This window comes from Betta splendens, chromosome 15 (assembly GCF_900634795.4).
Source record: "Betta splendens chromosome 15, fBetSpl5.4, whole genome shotgun sequence".
In the NCBI taxonomy this organism is placed as follows: Eukaryota; Metazoa; Chordata; class Actinopteri; order Anabantiformes; family Osphronemidae; genus Betta; species Betta splendens.
In genome coordinates this window covers 11,382,065-11,401,549 of record NC_040895.2, presented here as the reverse complement: position 1 = coordinate 11,401,549, position 19,485 = coordinate 11,382,065, and the positions used below count along the sequence as shown (strand labels likewise).

General features: G+C 48.9%; 2 protein-coding genes across 9 annotated transcripts in view; one reads left to right on the top strand and one right to left on the bottom strand.

Annotated features, from left to right (window-relative positions):
* golga7bb (golgin A7 family, member Bb) overlaps positions 1–2,654 on the top strand; it is a 10,423-nt gene extending 7,769 nt beyond the window's left edge. For all 4 annotated transcript variants that reach the window (XM_055502374.1, XM_029126939.3, XM_055502373.1 and 1 more), the window contains exon 5: positions 1–2,654. This exon is cut by the window's left edge and continues 187 nt beyond it. The gene's annotated coding sequence lies outside the window, so the exon portion shown is untranslated.
* Positions 2,655–5,140: 2,486 nt separating this feature from the next.
* crtac1b (cartilage acidic protein 1b) lies at positions 5,141–19,010 on the bottom strand. Of its 5 annotated transcripts, none has more exons than XM_029126933.3 (15): positions 18,865–19,010; positions 16,090–16,280; positions 15,089–15,285; positions 14,640–14,776; positions 12,828–12,984; positions 11,672–11,806; positions 11,447–11,589; positions 9,686–9,822; positions 8,668–8,750; positions 8,370–8,470; positions 8,124–8,292; positions 7,776–7,921; positions 7,656–7,698; positions 7,438–7,581; positions 5,141–7,201 (listed from the first exon to the last, which is right to left on the bottom strand). In XM_029126933.3, the coding sequence occupies exons 2-15, from the start codon at positions 16,272–16,274 to the stop codon at positions 7,074–7,076; spliced, it is 1,905 nt and encodes a 634-aa protein (XP_028982766.1). In that variant the 5' UTR covers positions 16,275–16,280; positions 18,865–19,010; the 3' UTR covers positions 5,141–7,073. The 5 variants fall into 5 exon arrangements, with proteins under 5 accessions (XP_028982766.1, XP_028982767.1, XP_055358346.1 ...); XM_029126934.3 differs by having other exon boundaries at positions 16,090–16,297; positions 18,865–19,003; XM_055502371.1 differs by having other exon boundaries at positions 16,090–16,302; positions 18,865–18,996.
* Between the last annotated feature and the right edge of the window lie 475 nt (positions 19,011–19,485).

Here is a 19,485-nt window from a genome sequence, read left to right as displayed (position 1 = left end):
AAGGAGGTGATCCACGGCACCGGCGCCGCTGCGGGAGCGCGCGGCGGCTCCCGCGCTCCAGCCTCGCCTTCCAGAGCCAAATAATGGCGGCTTATTTTGTATCATTTTTACATTCTCCCATTTTCTCCCATTCCGTCGCATCTGTTTCCATCTCACGCCACTTCTCTGCAGGCTTAGTCTTAATTAGACCACGTGCTCGGGCGCTTCCATGGGGGTCTGTCGATCACTCGTTAGACGTTCGTTATTATGTCGGCTTACGGTCTCTGCAGCCGTTCTGAATGTGGAAGTAGAGAATCCAGCAGCCTCCTGGGAGGCCCGGTGCTCCTCTTTCCCACCGGCTGCTCGCATTCATGTCAGGTGGTTGGGGTCGAGGTGCTTTGAAAAGCAAATTGGGCCTGCGCTGGGACCGGTTCTTCTTACGCTCGCTTCCCGTGCATTTGGCTTCGGTACCGAACTGCTAACACAGAGCACCTTGGATTGTTTATCCTTGTGATTCACATAAGTGGATACTGGTGATCCGCATCCCAGCTGTAGGCCACGCTCCTACAGTACAGGCACACAGGCCCGTGTGGTCCATAGTGGTAAAGCACACGTGCATCACACCTGCAGCAGAACAGCCCATAATCTGGCAGACGTGGTGCTGGCGTTGACGTTCTCTGGTCCCGGGCCCGGCTGCAGCGGGTTCATCAGCGAGGATCGCTGCCATAAATTAGAACCAAGCACAGCATGACACGTTTTATTAATGTGTCAGAGAATCAACCCACACAGAGCTCATTACCTGAGCCTTTATCATTCTGTCTCTGCGTCTCCATGCGCTCATCAACGTGCAGGCAGAGATGCCAGAGTCAGTTTATGTCCATTTGTCAGTTGTTTCTTGCTCTAGGGTCAAAATAAAAAGTGAAGCTGGTCTTTTTAGGCTGTTAGTAGCTTTTTTTCCAAACCTTACTGTCGCTTCTCCGTTGCAGTATCTTGAGTAGATTCACCCCGAGAAGCATAAAACTGTTTTTGAGAAGCCTGGTCCATCGTGTGTGTGTGTGTGTGTGTGTGTGTGTGTGTGTGTGTGTGTGTGTGTGTGTGTGTGTGTGTGTGTGTGTGTGTGTGTGTGTGTGTGTGTGTGTGTGTGTGTGTGTGTGGAGGCTGAGGAGACAAAGATGATCATTATGTAGCAGTGTTGATGCCGGTAGACAGCACACCCACATAACATCTAACAAAAGACAAGACTTACTGCAAAAACCTGCAACTCTGATTCACCGTCACGCATATTTTATTTCTGTTGCCACAGTTTCTTTTTGTTTTACCTTTTTTATTTTATTTTAACCAACCTCACTCCATGTTTTCTCCTGCAAGTCTTTCCTTTCGTTTATCCTCTAAACCCGTGCGCTCCTCTTACCAGTGCGGTGTCCGGTTGAAGTTAAACCCAAACATCTTGGACCGATGAGATGAACACATACAGGACGTCTCACAGAAGCAGAGCTGGGTCCAGTTGTGCTCGTGTTCACCCTCCTGTGCTTTTTGATGCCTTCATGTTTCACCCCAGTGGAGTGGATACCCAGCCTGGAGCTGACGTACTGTACCGACCAATGTAAAACTGCCGATGAGCAAACAGAAGTCCATAGTCTGAAAACACGATGGACGTCTATGAAGAGAACTTACTGTACATTCTTAACAGTGTTGATCCACACTGGCTACGTGACTGTACTGTAAATGCCATGTTGCTGTTCAATCCTTACCCATCGCTGCCATTCGCAGCTGTAGAAGCTGGTTTTCTGTGCAGCCATGTAGTAACTTGTGTCAAATGAAAAGAGCGCTTTGTTTTGTTCTCACGGTGTTTGCAATGTACGTGTGTTTATAATATGATCGACAATGACGATGTCAGTTACGGTTGTGGAATTGAACGCGATGCTTCTCAGGGGACGTTCAGTCGGTTTCAACTCTTGTAAAATATTTTCATCATGTCCCAAATGCAACGGCTGAACCTGTAAATCACCCTTTTGCTAAATATATATATATATATATATTCTAGTAGAGTAGGAACTGTAAAATGAAGCCCGGTTGTGCCATTTTATGAGGCATTACTCGTGCATTGATGTGTATGTGGTTTACATGGAGCCAATGACTATCCTGGCTGTCAGGATAACCTGTGCTCCACAACATGTGTGTGGACGAGAAGCAGACCCTGACGATGTACAGTCCATTTCTTCTGTGTTTATCCTCTACCGTGTTGTTCAGACGCTCCACGTACCGTGCGCTGCTCTGTTTGAAGCGACAGTTTATTCATAGTGCAATATGACGTCTTCCTAAGGATATAAAAGAGGATGAGGAGCCTTTGTACCAGCCTCCCTGAGTTCTGAGCCGCTCTGCTTCGGGGACGGGAAAACTGCGTTTATGTTTAATGCTGCATGATCTGTGTGTAAACAAAGCGAGTACCAGATGACAAGAAGTCAAAATCCCCGATCAACCGGGCTCCTGGGAGCCGCGCTGCCGAGATGAGAGGCGAATTCATATCTTATCTTGATTCTATTTAGGTGTTTACATGGGATTATTTATATAGAAATGTAATGAATTCATGTATTGTCTTTTCTCAACACTGATTATTATTCAAAGCCAGAGGAGACGTGTTTCCAGGAGTTAAATAAAGTGTGGTACTAAGTTGATGGAAACGGAGTCTTGTGTCTGCAGGCTGCTTTGGGAATCCAGCTAAACTCAGACGGAGGTTTGATCCACGCTGAGTTCACATAAGGTTGACATCTCTCTCTGTCTCCCACGTTTCCCGCCGTGTCCCCGGAAGAAGGAGGTCACGTCAGCTGAAGGCAGCGTCTCCAGCTCGTCTGGACCTGAAGGTGAGTCATGAACCATGTTATTGCTTCAGATTTTTCTATTCTACAAGTCGAACACATATTGAAAATGTGGAAGTGCCAAGTCGTATTACTGAGAAATGCGTAAAGCGAGTATAGCACGGACAGTGTTCTGTTTCAGCTGTTTAAGTGAATGTGTGTAGTAGTAAGACAGTATAAGTGTACAGATCCATCATAGCCTGCTAATAACATCAGAAATCAGCAATAACCTCCTGGCACACGCTGAGGCTTAGTTAAGATCACAGTGGAGCGACACCTGTGGGGAAAGGTCACTCTCACGCTCACGGCTGCTTCACAGGCCTCCTTTCTTCCCCGAAGTCTCTCTATCGTCTGTTCAAGCGAGTTGCTACCATTGTCAGGAGTTTCCACGTTTTAAAAAGCTCCTCATTCTTTGGCTAAACATACCTTTCGCTTTCACTTCCTTCACACCCTTCCTGTTCTTTCATCCCCCGTTCCTTATTCCCAAATAGGAAAAATGTGGCTTCACCGTTTCCACAGTTTCGTTTTCTGAGTCACGAATGTGGAGGACAAAAGTCACTTTCTGGTATTGATTGGTGAAAATGTTTATTCATAAAATTAGCCTCGCTGCCAAATGTGTTTAGATTGGCAGTGAGACCCGGCGACTGCAGAGCAGTCATTACTGTGATGTTTACAGTTGGGTGCTTGTACAGAATGAGAGGCATCGGACGAGTCGCTGGTCATCAGTTATGAATCAAACCACTGTGGGGCAACAGGGAACGCTCCGGTGCCGTTGTCCTGCTGCCATCCTGCACACACACACACACACACACACACACGTTCTTGACAACTTCCGTAAACACTTAAATACATTTTATATCCGATTGTGAACATTTGTTTTGAAAGTCGGCTTTTAAAGCCACATCCCTGTGAACGAGCGCAGCTACAACACGCTGGGATCTGTGGGATTTGTCTCCCCCGCTGTTTTCAGACTGCCGCCGTGCCTGTTGGCTTTGGCACCAGCATCCTCTCGGTTTATTTAACCTCGGCGTGATTGACGGCTCATGTGTTGTGTTTGCCGCTGGACGTTCCCCGAGCTCAGAGCGCTACGGTAGAACGAAACGTCGCGTTCAGCGTCCGGGCCTGGAAACGTGTGGTTCCAGTTAGGATGTCACTTCTGATCAACCTGCTTAATTGAGAGACCCGGGTTATTGTGTTTCTCTGGGCGTAAATCTGTGGCGGGGGGGCGAGTGAATGGCGTGCGAGGCGGTGGCCTCCTGACGGCGTTTAAATGAAGCGGAGAGGAGAACCTGCAGAGACAAGAGGTGAAACCGGGACAGAACCTTCAGACGCCGTCGCTTTGGTTCAGAAATTCAAATGCTGTCAATTACCAGCACGGACGACTGGTAGTTGACGCCTTTCAGTCCACGTTAACCACGCTTGTCTCAGCTGAAGAAAACGCACAAAGCACAGTACAGTTTTACAGTTTTACTGCTTATAAGATTGTGTTTATGAAGCCATTAAATCATAATCTACAATCAGAGTGTGTTTGTGTTGCATTTGGGCTCAAATGGTCAGTGAAGTGGCTGAATCGCCGCTCGGGCGTTGAGAAACAAGTTAAATAAATTGAAATCCAACGATCTGGGATGCACTCAGGCAATTATAAATAGAGATGATGAAGCATTAGGTTTATCTCGGGCTGCAGTGAACCCCGCTGCTCCCTCACTGGAACTAGGCCTGCAGTGGCCTGGGGGCACGGTCTGCACGCAGCGCTGCTCCTGTCATGAAGCCCTGAACAGGCGGCGTCGCTGTTTTCATCAGGGACATGAGAAAATAAACGCATAAACGCTCCCTGGCTGCGTCTGGACACAAATGGCTGCTGCAGTGTATACATCCACATTCATGCGGCCATTTTTATTTCCTGTCTGCCGCTTAACGTTCTCCCAAATATTTTCTCAACATATCCTTCCATATCTGATCTTGGGTCATTTTCCGGGATTGTTACATTGTGCAATGGCCGTCGCCGGGACGCTCTGTGATCGGTGGTCGGAAGCGGCTTGGGTTATTTTCCCGCAGGGCCCGCGCACAAACAGGCCCAATGCTTTGGCGCGCATTGTTCCAAACTTCCCCCCTGAAACGCACACATTGTGTTCCAGCTTTTATACAGCTGTCCTGCAGGACGTTCAGCGACTCTGTCACAGATTGAGAGGGTGAATTCCTCTTTAGCTTTACTGGCATACATTGGTTATTGGTGTTTTATATAAATACTTTATGTATTTCCATTCTTTCAGGTACGTCTGAGGTTGTAAATCATAGAAGTCCATCACTAAAAGTATTGCTTCATTTATTTTTGTCAGCATTGCCTCATGTTCTGTTTCAACGGTCACAGAAAACTTCATGTCTGAATTTTGTTTAAATAATTCTGATTGAACCTGCACATTTGAATGGACAGAGTAGATACAGTAAGGACAATATAACCAAGTGATGTTTCTATTAAGGAACAAATCCAACTCACTTGTAAAAAAAAAAAAAAAGATCCATCCATCCGTGAACTGGATAGCAAATTATTACCGGGTTTTAGGATTGTTGAGATTTAGTGGAGTAATTTGTGCAATAGGCTTAAAAACATGACTATGTCTTTTATAGCGTGCAGATTTAATAAAAACCGTGTGGCTCTTATTGTTCATGCAGACTGTGAGCTTACATATCAGTCCTCGGTGATACAGTTTGACCCCAGAGTGTGATTCAAACTACAAAAACATTTCCATGGTGTCCCACAATAACATTTTACAGCACCCTCAGTTGAACCTCTGTGACACTAAAATATTTGACTTCAATGGACTCGATGCTGCTGAACGCACACTTACACTGCGCTCAGCCTTCGCTGATTGTTTGGCTCGCGGCGACGTCACCAGCGTGGATCCAGCAGAGATCCGTGGTGAGTTACTTTAATTGCTTTAACACATCCATCATCGTTTGTTTATTAGTTTTTCATGCTCTGATCCCTTTTGTTGAACGTGTCTCTGTGAGAAATAAGCTCGGGCTGTAAATCTCAGATTAAATGTTTTGATATTTACAGGTGGACGGATGTCTGAGAGCCCAGTGTGGCGTCTGACGTCACACACACACACACACACACACACACACACACACACACACACACACACACACACACACACACACACACACACACACACACACACACACACTCTCTCTGCACTAACACTGGGTAACATGAACTCGCGCTCCTTTGTCGGTAGAAGCCAAACTGTCAACACAGTTTTTTGTGTATCATCTTTTCAGCCATAATATTTATTCACTTCCCTAAAGACTATGTTAGAAAATGAATGAAATGTGCTTCCCAACAGTATGAAAGCTATTTCAAACCAATTTATAATAAATAGTCAAGTATGGCTTGTTTAATACTTCACAAAGCATATTTTACATTTCTCTTACTGCAACACATCCACTTATGTTCCCATCAACAAGTGATAATCCCTACGTTGGCCTTATAGCACTCGTTCCTTTGTACTTGATTGAGAACAGTGTTCCCCCACGGGCACTGTAATTATTGTGATGTGGTTCTGTAAATCCACAAACAAATAAAGCTAAATCAAATACTCTCCAACCAATAAACAACTTGTTATTGAAATGAATGGGCTGAAATGCCTCTTCCACCTCCTGTCAGTGTAACCTGCCGTCGGGGACAGATGGTCTGGCATATGTTCCTGTGGCTGAGCGCCCCATAGGATGTACTGTACCGTAGAATACACCTAAAGCTGGGAGAGCTGCTTATCCTCAGCATCTCAGTAATAGGAAGGGGACAATGTGAGGATGAACCTATTGTGGAGATCCAGATGGGACCTCAGTGTGTCTTGGGCCTGTGGTTCTGTCCTGTGTGTGCAGAGGTTCAGAGGGTGCGGCTCCACTTATTGACTTGGCCTCAGTTCAGGTCCCTCGAAGAGAAGTGCCAGGTGATGATGTGAGGGCTCTGCGGGTGTGACACAGTTAGTTCTGAACCCTGTAGCTCCCAGCGAGCATGCTCCCTGTGTGTTTCTCTTTTGTCCAAAGGGGGCTGGGAGCCAAGAGGTGACACATAGCAGCGGTGGGGGGGGGGGGGGGGGGGGGGGGGGGGGGGGGTTGAGTTAGCGATGAAAAAGGAGTGCAGAGGTCCGGAATGGAGGTGGAGGAGAGGATGCGTCAGGGAAAGGCTTGCTCAGAGAGTCTCTGTACATCCCCATTCAGCGGTCCGGTTGCCGGCTACAGGGGTCCGGTCTGGAGGTGGCTGCAGAGCAGCGGTAGCGCAGAGGCCGGCAGCAGCCAGGAGGGGAGGCCCGGCCACCGGCGCTGGCCCGCGGACCGCGTCCCCCCGAAGTAGGCCACCTGGGCTGCAGAGGCAGGAACAACAAACAGAGGGGGGGGGCGTTAGCCAACGGGGAGGACTCACTCACACGGGAGGGGGGGGGGGGGGTGTCATGCAGGACGGCGGGTGCAGACGGAGGACACGGGCAGAGGAATGCTAGCACCTCCTCTACTCCAGCGCGAGTCATTACGGCAGCTTAAGGCGCCGCGTTCTGTTGCCCCGGTCCCGTTGAACCCCGACCCGACGGCCGGAACCACTCACCCACGCAGGCCGAGCCGTCGTCGTTGGGCTCGAAGCCCTGGCCGCATCTCCTCTTGGCGCGGCACTTGTAGCTGCCGAAGGTGTTGGTGCAGACGGGGCGGTCGGAGGGGCACACGGAGGGGAAGTGGGTGCACTCATCTTTATCTGGGGGGGAGGGGGGGGGGGGGGGTGTTTTAAACCGGAGCCACAGGTGACATTTAGACTTCGGTTCCACTCACCGGTGCAGCGGCCGAACTCATTGAGGGCGAAGCCGTGACCACACTGCAAGAAACAACCGGCCTCTTAGTTCAGCCTCATGAACGTCCTCTGAGCTGCCGTCGCTTCGACCCGGCGTTTACCTCGATTTCCACCGTCGGGGTCACGTCCTCCTCCTCCTTGGGGTACTGGATCTCCAGCACCGAGTTGATCTCCGACGGTTCCAGCGGCCGCGCCGCGGAGACGCCGTCGGGCCAGTACACCTCCACGCTGGTGGCGACGTCTTTACCTGCAGGCACAAAGCAGACGACGGGCTCTGGTCCGAATGAATGGTCCCGTGCTACGAGCTACACCGGCCTCCAGCTGCAGAACCCGACCCCCGTCTCCACTCCCCCCACGTCCTCCCACAGACTCCCTCCCAGCGGTGCCTAATCACACCAGGAGGTATTATATCACACTCGCATCAGAGAGCCGATTAAATGCAGTCTCACCGAGACCAAAGTGGGCAACAGGCTCCATCTCGCACAAGTACCCGGAGCCTCCGTCGATGATCCTCGTGTGCGCGCCGCTCTTCTTGGTGTAAACCACCACCTTGGCTCCTCTGGCGAAGGCGCCGAACTTGGTGCGAGGGATGACCCGCAGCCACGAGTTTGCGGCGCCCTGCAGACAGAACCGGGTGAAGGGCGGGGCTTCTGTGGAGGATGGACCCCCCCCCTGAAGGTCCGAAGGCTTCTCACCTGTTTGACCTTGTAGACGGACAGCGGCTGGGCGGCGCTTTCGCCGTGAGACACCAGCAGCTCCAGGCGCCCGTCGCCATCGAAGTCTGTGGCCACAGCTCCTGATGAGGCATCAAAACCATGAATGTTGAGATTAAGCAGTTCATATGACACTTATTCAAACGTAAGGTTTTAATAATAGAACTCAAACAAGGGATTTTTTCATGCAAGCCAGCAAGGAAATGGTTTCCAGTGGAGCTCTGGCGCCATCTGATGGTGGGCGTCGAGTGGATCATGTGGTCTGTTCTGAAACCCTCACCTGTTCCTCGTCCTTCGGGCTCTGAGGCCTCCCCAACATTCACTTCTTCGATCTGGGGATCGCCGTGCTCTCTTCTGCTCACCCTGTTAAAGCGGCCAAACACTTGCCTCAGAGCTGGTACAGCAAGATAATGACTGCACTGTTTAATTCTGAGCATTTTCTTAATGAGCAGCAGCATCGATACAATGTTACTGACATAAAATCTATTAGCAATGACGTCCTGATGATGTTGAATAATGTGTTTTTCTCTCTGTAATTGTGTGATTTTTCAAAAAATACATTGTTTGGGGAAAAGATTAGTTTTCGTCCGTTCTAAATGCAACATTTAAATACGTTATGACTTAATTTCACAGTGAACTAATGTGCTGATATCGGCTGTTTAACTCATCAGCTCAGCTGAATATTGATCAGTCGTATTGAATTAATTAGCCTGAGTACAATAGTTTGAAGGTGTTTTTCGTTCTGCGCCAGACAGCATTAAATTAGCTGATTCATCAGCGTACTAGACAAGAGCTGCAGACTGAGGAGCAGTGACCCCTGTCAGACAATCACTGGCCAGAAAGACCAAAAATGGCCCAGGAAACTGGAGTCTGGGTATTGATCCTCACTGTGGACCGACCCATTAGCTCGTGGCCGGCGTTTATCATTTAGAAAACCGCTCCCGAGCAGATGTTTACTCAGACACGATGGGCTCATTCTGCTCTTAGCTCCTTACAACTGATATGTATCTCATTTAGCATTTTGAGACCTCAGTTCATTAATATTATCTAGAGCGGAAGCCAAAGCGCGAGCCAAAAAGAGACTGAAAGTGTCTTAATGAAAGGTTCATTCATGTGTGGAGGAGGGGGCGGGATGCCAGACTAGATAAAAACCCCGGGCTGGGAATTTAACATTCTTCTCAGGTTCCAGGCTGAGTTTTAGAATATTAAAACAAGACACAAGCGTAGTCTATTAAGCTCATTATCATAGTCTTATTAAACTCCCTTACTCTAGGACTTGTACTTGTGCCTGTGATTACCTGAAGAGCCTGTTGGCAGACGGGCCCCTGTAGGCGATGTTATTGAAGAAAACCTCCAACTCGTTGTCATTGTCGAAGTCTGCAACGATGACGGTGCGAACCGGCGACGGCATGGAAAACTTCTGGGAGGCTATGTCCTGAGAGGAGAGAGGAGGGAGGAGACGCAGAGCAAAGGTTCAGCACCTCCCAAACCCCTGAACATGAATTCCCCCGTCCTGGAATCAAACGCCGAGTCGTCATCTTGTCACGCAGCCACTGTCAAGTGTAAAGATGAGCACAAACGCTCAGTTTGCGTCTCCTCAGATCCTCAGATATTGAGTCTCCGCAGCAGAGGAGTTTGTGCACAAGAAAGTAACGGATATCTCCGTGCCTCAGCGACGCTGTGATAAGTTGGGGAAGAGTTATGGCGCAGCCCTTCACTCCCTCCAGTATTTACTCCCTGCTTTAATTATAAGGCTCATAAAGTCACAGAGGGGCTGCCCGGCGTGACCTTCTGTTTCTGGGTGAAGGAGAGGCGACGGCCAGCTGAGGCCACGGGGAGGGAGGAGCGGGATGGGTCCACGTTTACTACATCACTGAGTGGCTGGGTAGTAACAGAGGAAGAACGTGACTTTCAACATGGAAGATAGAGTACACAACGAAGAGAGAAGAGAATGTTTGGATGGATTCTCCATTTACAAGTTGCTTTATAGTTTCTGCAAATTTTAATAACGGCAACAAAAAGAGGATCCAAGTTCTGACTTCAGTATCGATCGTGTGTGTGTGTGTGTGTGTGTGTGTGTGTGTGCATGTGCGTGTGTGCGTGTGTGCGTGTGTGGGCGTTAACCTATTGTAAGGAAATCCCAGGCTATAGATTTTAATTAAAGCACAAACTGCACTTTCCACTGGCCTGGAAGCTGCTGTTTCAGCCCAATTTAATTAGCGGTTTACTGGACTGATACAACAGCTTCATTACACGTGCCAAAGGTCACGCTGAGCGGCCGAGGTTCCACTTGTGTGGGCGGCAAAAAGGAACCTGGAATATGTTGTGGGCTTGTAATTTAACTATCCTGTATTTAAAAGATTAGGTAGCTAATTTAATTTGTCCTGTGTGTGTGTGTGTGTGTGTGTGTGTGTGTGTGTGTGTGTGTGTGTGTGTGTGTGTGTGTGTGTGTGTGTGTGTGTGTGTGTGTGTGTGTGTGTGTCACAATAATGAAGTTGTCACCGGGTTAAGCATCACACAGTAACCTCTGGTCTCACCCCTCTAAACCTGTCTGCTGTGACATTTATGCCTCAGGTGAAGGATGAGGTCGCGGGTGCTGACAGGTCTCTGTCGCCTCCGTCTCCGGAGCCGCACGTGCTCACATCACACGCTCCGTCTGCTGAGTCATTGACTGAATAACTCAGCGCTTGAGTGTTAATCCACTGGCGAGTCATTAGCATTGATGAACCTGTGATTCACAGTCCTAATGGGTCAGATTTGTTGTATTTGCGCCGGCCGTTAGACTCTGAATGTGGTCAACAGCATAATGAGACACACAGACAACACATATAACATCCAGTGCACTTTTCCTGGATCCTTCCCAACAAACTGTAAATAGGTTTTATTACAACTTTCTAGCTAAAGGGTGAGATTACTGGATTTAGGAAAGTAAGACATTACAGTATTAGTGACTCATTTCACCGGTAATACAACAAATGAGTTATGAGGATCTAGTTATATTTTACTGTTCGATATTTCTCCATTCTAATACTTCTGCAGTGAACCGTTGGAGGCCCCACCTTGAACTTCTGCTTGCGGTTGTTCATCTGCATGTACAGGCGATGGGGCCCGTTCCAGTTCCCGTAGACGATGTCCGTCTTGCCGTCCCGGTTGAAGTCGGCCAGCGCCACCCCTCTGCCGTGCTGCACCGGGTCCTCCAGCCCTGCAGTCACACGCCCTCCATTACACCACCGCGCGCCGGGCTCTGCTCTGTTATGTGCTGCGAACGCCCGCGCTCCTCTCACCGGCCTGCTGGGCCACGTCGCTGAAGGTGCCGTCGCCGTTGTTCCTGAACAGGAAGTTGGGGCCGTACTCGTTGTCGCAGAACACGTCGGACAGGGTGTGGCTGACGATGGGGCCGACCACCACGCCTCGGCCTCCTGCGCGGCCGCAGACACGGACACAGGGAATGGGAGCGGTCATTAGTGGTTCCAGGCCGTTCCAGCCGTCAGAACAGCCACCCTACGGCCATAAACCACATGTCTCTCTAGAGATGTGTAACCATTAGATATACAACTTCACTGACTGTCCCTCTGCTTTGATTAACGGGAGTTTGATGAGGCCGCCGTCGTCATATATCACTGAGCAGCTCACGCCGCCCCCCTGGTGGCTCAGACGACACCCTGCATGTAAAGTGATGAAGACTCATTCTGCTTCGCGCGAACACAGAGTCGTCTCCCAACTGTTTCTTTGACATCACCTTCAAGGACTTTGTAGTGGGTTCAGTAACGGCGGCTGTATTTTTATTCACGATGGCGGCGGCTGTCATCAAGAAGGCTCGAGGTGAAAATGTTCATTTTGCCAACTTCCTTATCGAAAGACACATCTATGACATGGTTTAACAGATAGTTGCAGCCAAGCAGCACAGAAACTGGAGCCGAGACTGAGGGGGCAGCGTTTTCCTGCACAGGCAGGAGCCAATGGGAGCTTTACACAGGAGATCAGGACGTACTGGGAGCGTAAGTAGCAGCGCTAAGCAGACTGACGGGTGCAGAGGTGCTGCTTCTGGTTCTCAGGGTGCTCTCACCTCCGCTCGGCTGTGATCGATGTCAACTGAGCTGGTCTGATGAATGAGTCGCTTCCCTGTGACTTTGTCCGGTCTGAACAGCTGACGGGGCCAAAAACGCTTCTCACTTCTTCATTCTCCTACTTATTTTCCTGTTCTCTCTCCCCCGTTCTCTTCCTTTTCGCCCACCTGGCCGTCCTCCAGCTCGCTCTCCTCGCTCTCCATCTTGCACCCTGCCCTGCGCTACGGTCTTATATTTCAACCTCAATGGGTCCAACAAGCACATGCTCCCCTGCAGACGTCTGCGTAAATCAGAGCGAAGGTCCGGCCGCGCTGGATGATTTTAAAGCCCGGGCTAATTTCCCACACACCCCCAGCAGCTTCCTCTCACCCACCTGTGAACTTGTTGACTCCGGCCTGCTCGGCCACGTTGGAGAGGGCGATGACGCCCTGCGAGAGGTCGCTGGCGGCCTCGTCCATTTCTATCAGCGCATGGGGACCCACGTTGCCGCTGGCGTAGTTTGCTATGTAGATGGCGTAACGGCCTGTGCCCTGGAGAAAGCGTGAGAGCAGGTCTTATTTACTGTAGTATTTTACAGTTAGGGCAGCAAATTTAAAGTTTAGATGTCCGAGAGTGATAAATATGACACCAGACCTTCCTATCGGCTCAGAAAAATCCTCTGCATATATTCACCTGTCCCCAATCAACCTCTTTTCTTTCTCCCTTATCTCTTCTTGCCCCCTTTTCTACCCTTTCCCCTGTTTTACAGCGTCTGCCCGACTCCTTCCTCTGCCTCCCTTCAGAGATTAATTTCACACTCCATTATCAGTCGGAGTCCCTGCAGACACAAACTCACCAACGGAACCACACTAATAGCCTACACACTCCAATCCAATGAGCTTTCCCACCAGGCCCAACATATTTCAATAAACACAAAACACATGCTCATATGCAAACTCGTACACACACGGGCCTTTTCACCATTTGTGTCACCTCCGCAATATCACCGCTCTGTATTTTTACAGGACGAGAGGAGTAAATGGCTCTGGTGGGTATAAATGTCATCAGGCGTCACATTATGGCATTATGGCCTGCTGAGGCAGGAGGACTGGGCTGCGCACACACACACAGACACAGACACACACACACACACACACACACACACACACACACACACACACACACGGTTGAAAAAAAAAACAATGGAAAGCCTCAAGGCCACTGGAAGTTACTTAACAAACGTAAAAGTCAACGGTTTTTCAATAAGTCTTTACCCCAGGCTACTTTCTGTCACTGGAACTGATGTAATGAATAGTTTTACATGGCTGCAACGTGTGCAGCTACTGGGAGCCCCGAACAGTCTGCTTCTCTAGTGACGTATTTTCATATAAATGCATCATATATTGAAACCTGGCCGCTCCATGTGGCGGCTGAAGACTGGAAGAGACAGAGCAGCTGGATGAATTATTGTCTGTCCTTTGAATGAAACCTTTTTATTTGCAAGTAACTAAACACCTTAGCTCCAGTTTAGCTCGTTCTCCTTCTGTTTCCTTCAATTTTAATGAAACATGCTAAACAACTGGAAAATGTATTCTGTCCCTTTCTGCCTGTTTCTGCTGGAATGCACATGGAAGAACAGGCGTCAGGGTTTTAGCCTCCTCTGAAAGCATTCTGCTATTAGAAGTAGATATCTTTCCAATCGGTTTGGCAGCTGCGCAACCTATCAGTGCTCAGTGAGATGCAACTGTGCTTAAAAGAAATCTATTGTAATCCCTACTGTCCTCTTCCCGCTATTACCTTTTTCGTCCCGTCCCCTGATTGGAAGTGAGAGGAGCACGCGTGAGTGCGAGATAAGAGACAAAGCCAGACAAAGCGTGAGCGTGTCACACAGGGAGGAAAAAGGGGAAACAATGGACGGCGGCATGGAGAAAAAGCGAATATGCCACGGGCGGAGAGCAGCAGTGTGCAGTCATCACTCCTCCCCTCGTATGATGTTCCATAAACCAATCGAGGCCCGGCTTCTGTAATTACACCGGTGCGATGGACAGAGGAGAGAAAATGGCACACCATTCCCCCAAATGAACTGTCATAGCGCATGCTGTGAGGGGAGGCGTAGGCCGGGCATGACTTATCGCTGGTAAACAAACAGAGGCGCCCGTGCGTGCGCCCCGTGGGTCCCCGTGGGTCCGGGCCCCGTGTGCCGTACCTTTCTGTCCACGCAGGCCACCGAGCGCCCGGCCATGCGGTTGGCTACGTCCCTGTGCTCGTTAATGTCGTCGCTCAGCAGATCCTCGAAGCGTCCGTTGCGGAACTTAAAGAGCTTGTCAGAGTAAGTTGTCCGACCTTGATGACGGAGAGACGCAGAGTTCAGAGGAGGGTAAGGCTAAGCGGTGAGCAAGGTGTTATGCAACACTTTGGGCGAGTGGAAACGGGAGAACAGGATGCTGTGGCTCAGCTATGGGAGCGTTTAGAAATGATAGAGGTGAGCTGCTGCGGGTTTGGCAGAGTGCGCTCTGTAACGCTCAGATTGATTTATAGCAGCACAAGGCGTACGTGTTATCTGATGAGATAAGCTTAATATCTGCATACTGATTCTCCCCAGCCACAGCCCCCGGGTCACACTGGAAGCAACTGTACTTTCAGCGCGGACTTTACCCGAGAAGGCGTTATTGGTGTTCAGGACGTAGATCTCCTCGCGTCCGTCCCCGTCGATGTCGCACGCCGTCACGCCGATGCCGTTGCCCTGGCGATCCCTCAGGGCGTAGAAGGGGGAGCTGCGGTTGTCGACGGCGATGTTGACCAGCCTCCTCATCTGCTTGTCGTACTTTAGCACCAGGTTCGGCCCGTTGTAGCTGCAAACAGGCTCTTCCTCATTACTTACTTTACTACTTTGGTAAAGTGAAAAAAAGACATTTGAAATTTTGAATGCTTCTGCTTTATAATGACCAAAAACTGGCACATTGGGGAACTGAATAAGCTTAAACCTCTGTAACCTGCTCCTCATTGTTACTTGAGGCATCGTTTGCGTCTGTAGAGGTGCTAAATAGAAATGATGACTATTCCAATCACACGTCAGCAGGCGGGGTTCTCTGTTTAACCTGAAACACGCCACTAACTTCACAGGACTTGTCCCCCTAATAATAATAATAGGAACATATTTTTTAAAGACGTCAAGGTCAGAATCGGGGCATAACAAGTTGAAGCACCGATCCAAAGATTCTCCTAATCCCTCCCTAACACCCTCCATGAGGCTTTGTGATGCCCTGTCCAGAATACCTGCTGAGTACAATGTCTTGGCTGGAAGACATTTATTAAGCAGGGTCGTTTTCCATCTATATTCTATTTAGCAGTGAGAAATTCATTACTGATTCACTGGACGGAGGGAGGCTTGCCAAACCGTTCCCATCAATGGCGCTCTATCAAATCACATCCATTCTCATCAGCTGAGCCTCAGGGCACCTCTGATCTCTCGCTTAGTCTTTTGCCTTTGTCTTCCACCTTTGGTATGAAAATCATATGCACATTTTTTAGGTCTTTTGATTTAAAATCAGATAGTGGTATAATAGTTAATTAACTGCTCTGCTTGATTTTGATGAGCGATTTTGATGCGAGAGCTTGAAACACTCATATGAGCAACCCCCCCCCCCACTTCTCACCCAGCTACGAACAACTCCAGGTCTCCGTCTCCGTCCACATCGGTGACGGCCACGCCGTAGTTGAGCTGGGTGGGGTTGTTGTCGTAGTCCGGAGGAAGAACGGCCTTGGTTATTGCGGAGAACATGGGCTCTGATCGCTGAGCGGTCGAGAGGGTGGGCAGCAGCAAACTCAGCCACAACAACATCCTCACCTACAGGGACAAACACACTGTTCTATGTATGTTATGTGTTTGTTAACATCAGGAACAAACATCATCTTCCTTGAAAAGCATTATATTTATACACACATTCACACACAACCCTCTTGAACACAGCATATATTTCATTATTCAGGCAAAAGACGATCAAATAAAGTGTCTTTGTTGCTAATTCTACAAATCCATTGTGAGCAAAACACTGCGGATCTGTGGACGAGCGCCCTGCTGTACTCAAACATAGAGATGAAGATATACCGCCGCAATAAGCAGCAATCTGCAGTGTTAGATCTCAACAACCCATCACATGCAGACAGTCTGGGGATTTACAGGACAGGAAATCCATACGTGGAGCGGAGCATCATCCAGGGGCCAGGAGGGTACAGAGGAAGCCCGGACGGGGCCGTGTAACGGACGGGCGGCACTTCAGGAAAAATGACCTCATTTTAATTGGAAAAGTTTTGTGGACAAAAGGGATGGACTGTATATGAGCATCCCAGCTGTGGGGGGGGGGGGTGAAGCAGCAGCACAGGCAGGTACAGGTGGGATTTCTGGTGCGTGAAAACGCCGACAGACGACAGAGAAACGCCAGGAAGGTCACCTCCCTAAGGCTAAAATAAAACACCCATCATCAGCCCTGCAAAACTTTACAGAGACAGCACATTCTCACTAAATGGCACATACGAGCTGACAGCTTGATTCGCTCCGCCTGTGGATTTATGAACGCAGCCTTGGCCATAACGCTCGCTCCCTCCATTGCGGAGCCTCTCCCGTCGCCGCTGCAGATTCGCCAGGTGTCCGCGTGATGTATGGCTCTTTAACATCTGCTTCAACAATTTCATTTAAGATAAAACTTCAATGCTTAAAGGAAAGACTAGTGGAGAGAGGAAGCACCGCTGACACCCCCAGGAATATGGCGTGGGATGGGACAGCGGCCGGCAGGCCGCGGGGCGATAACGCCGGGCCGGAGAGACGGCGGCGCCGCGACTGTGGCCGTTAGCGAGAAGGGTTAATTAACAACAGCATGAGACGGGATGCGATGACAAATGAGCCGAATTCCAGTTCAGACAAAAGGCAGCTTTACAGACTCGCTCATGTCCTCCATGTCACATGGGGCCAGTGAGCCATAAATTAAAAAGTGGAAAAAAGGAAACGTGAGAGGAAAAAAAATGTGTTGGAGGTGTTTTTTAAGTGTTTTTTCATGTGAGATGATGCAAAAGCCTTTTAAAACAGAAAATTAGAGGACGAGGCAATTCATTTTTCACACAAGCTGAAGATTAATAGCCACAAAATGGGGGTTTATTCTTGTGCTTATTAGCTCAACTTCCTCCCAAAACACAGAAAACAGCAACGTTTGCCCCAGTGAAGACAAGGAATACTGAGATTGTGAAGTTAGAAAAGGCACAGATGAGTTGGTGGGACCAGTGGACAGGCCTGATGGAACGCTGTGGCAGCACATTACTCCGCCAAGGACGTTCACTGCAGCAAAACCAAGACATCCAACTTTAGTCACATAGTAAAGTTGCAATGTGACTTTTCTCCGAGCAGTGATTCACAAAACAGCGATGCGTTCGCTGGAGCTACACAATGTGACATCTGCAGGCTCGACAACAGTCCATCCCACTACGTATGAGCCTGTAAGCGTCGCATAAAAGTAGTAAAACACAGTTAAACAGCCCTTCGAAAAGAATATAAGCAGAAACGTTTTCGATTTGGTTATTTATGTTGGCATTAAGAGGCCATTACCGCAGCGTGCAACATCAGCATGTGTTTTCTGGAGCGTTCAAGCCCAGCACTGATCCTGATAACACTGCGACAAAGAGCCAGCAACGTCTTCAGCTTCAAACACACACTTCTGAGAGCTGGTGAAGGACACCCTGACTGCAGAAGGCACACACACACACACACACACACACACACACACACACACACACACACACACACACACGGTGCTGTACAAATCCAGTGAATTACACTAAACAAACACTCGCTCTTGAACAATTACCATAAATGTTAAGCTCCAGTTCATCACTTAACGCAGTTGATATCAAACAGTAAAACACACAACACGACTCGCATCTCATCTTCCCAACAAAACACTGAGTCTGTTAACTATTGGAAACATTTCTAAATAAAGCCTCCTATAATGTTAATGTTACTAATAATAACAATAATAATATTCAAATTATATAATATATTTATTAACCTAATAAGCAAAATGTGTCTCCTTAAGTCTAAGAACTTGTAGGAAAAATATGCAATCCGCAAAAAAAAACATTTGAAAGACACATAATTAATATGTTACCCACAAGAAAATGCGGCTGCAGGCATATTCCATTTTAGCGTCTAAATCGGTGAGCAACACTCAATCCGCAGCACTTAATGTAAATCAGTGTTAAGGACTAACTAAGAGAAGCGAGGAGCAAACATCCTAATCACGACCATGATTCATGAGAAAGTTGCCTCCGAAGGAGGACACGGCGGAACTTTCTGTTGGACGTTATCGGCAGCGAATCCCAGCGGAGCGCTGCAAACATCGGCGTCTCAGCAGCTTCAGCGGCAGCAAAACTCAGGTACTCACAGATGCCGAGGCGCTCAGAAAGTCCGACAGATCCTGGAGCAGCTTGACAGCAGCAAGAGAGGGAGACAGAGTCGGCTAATTGCGCTGTGGAGGCTGCGGTTATCTCAGGGGTTTTCCCACTTATTCCCTTTACACAACTTACTAAAGAGTTGCTTTATGAAATCGCCTGTGTGAAATTGCAGCCAATCGGCGCGCGGCTCGCGGAATATTTCCAGTGGCAGCCAATGACGGAGCCGGGATGCGGGGGTGGGCGTGTCCCCAGGTGTTCATTACGCTACGGACCGCAGGAGTGGGGCACAGCTGGAGCGCGACGCAGAGCTTCCTCTTGTGTCTGCGTCCAACGGGATCAATAGGAAAGATCTATTATGTTTACTTCTGTTGCCTCTTTTTAAGGTTTAATATATTGTAATATTTACATGTTTGACGTCCTTGTTCCTAAAATGCTCCACACCGGATTTTTCAGAAATCACTATCTGAGTCCTATGTATGTACAAGTGTGGTCTAAATGTGGTTGTGAGGGGCCTCAGGCTTCATAATTGGAACTTGTCTCAGGGTTCAGCCCGTCTGGGCGCATTTATTCAGCTCCACTGAAGTCTGAGATATAACTTCAGTAACAATCAT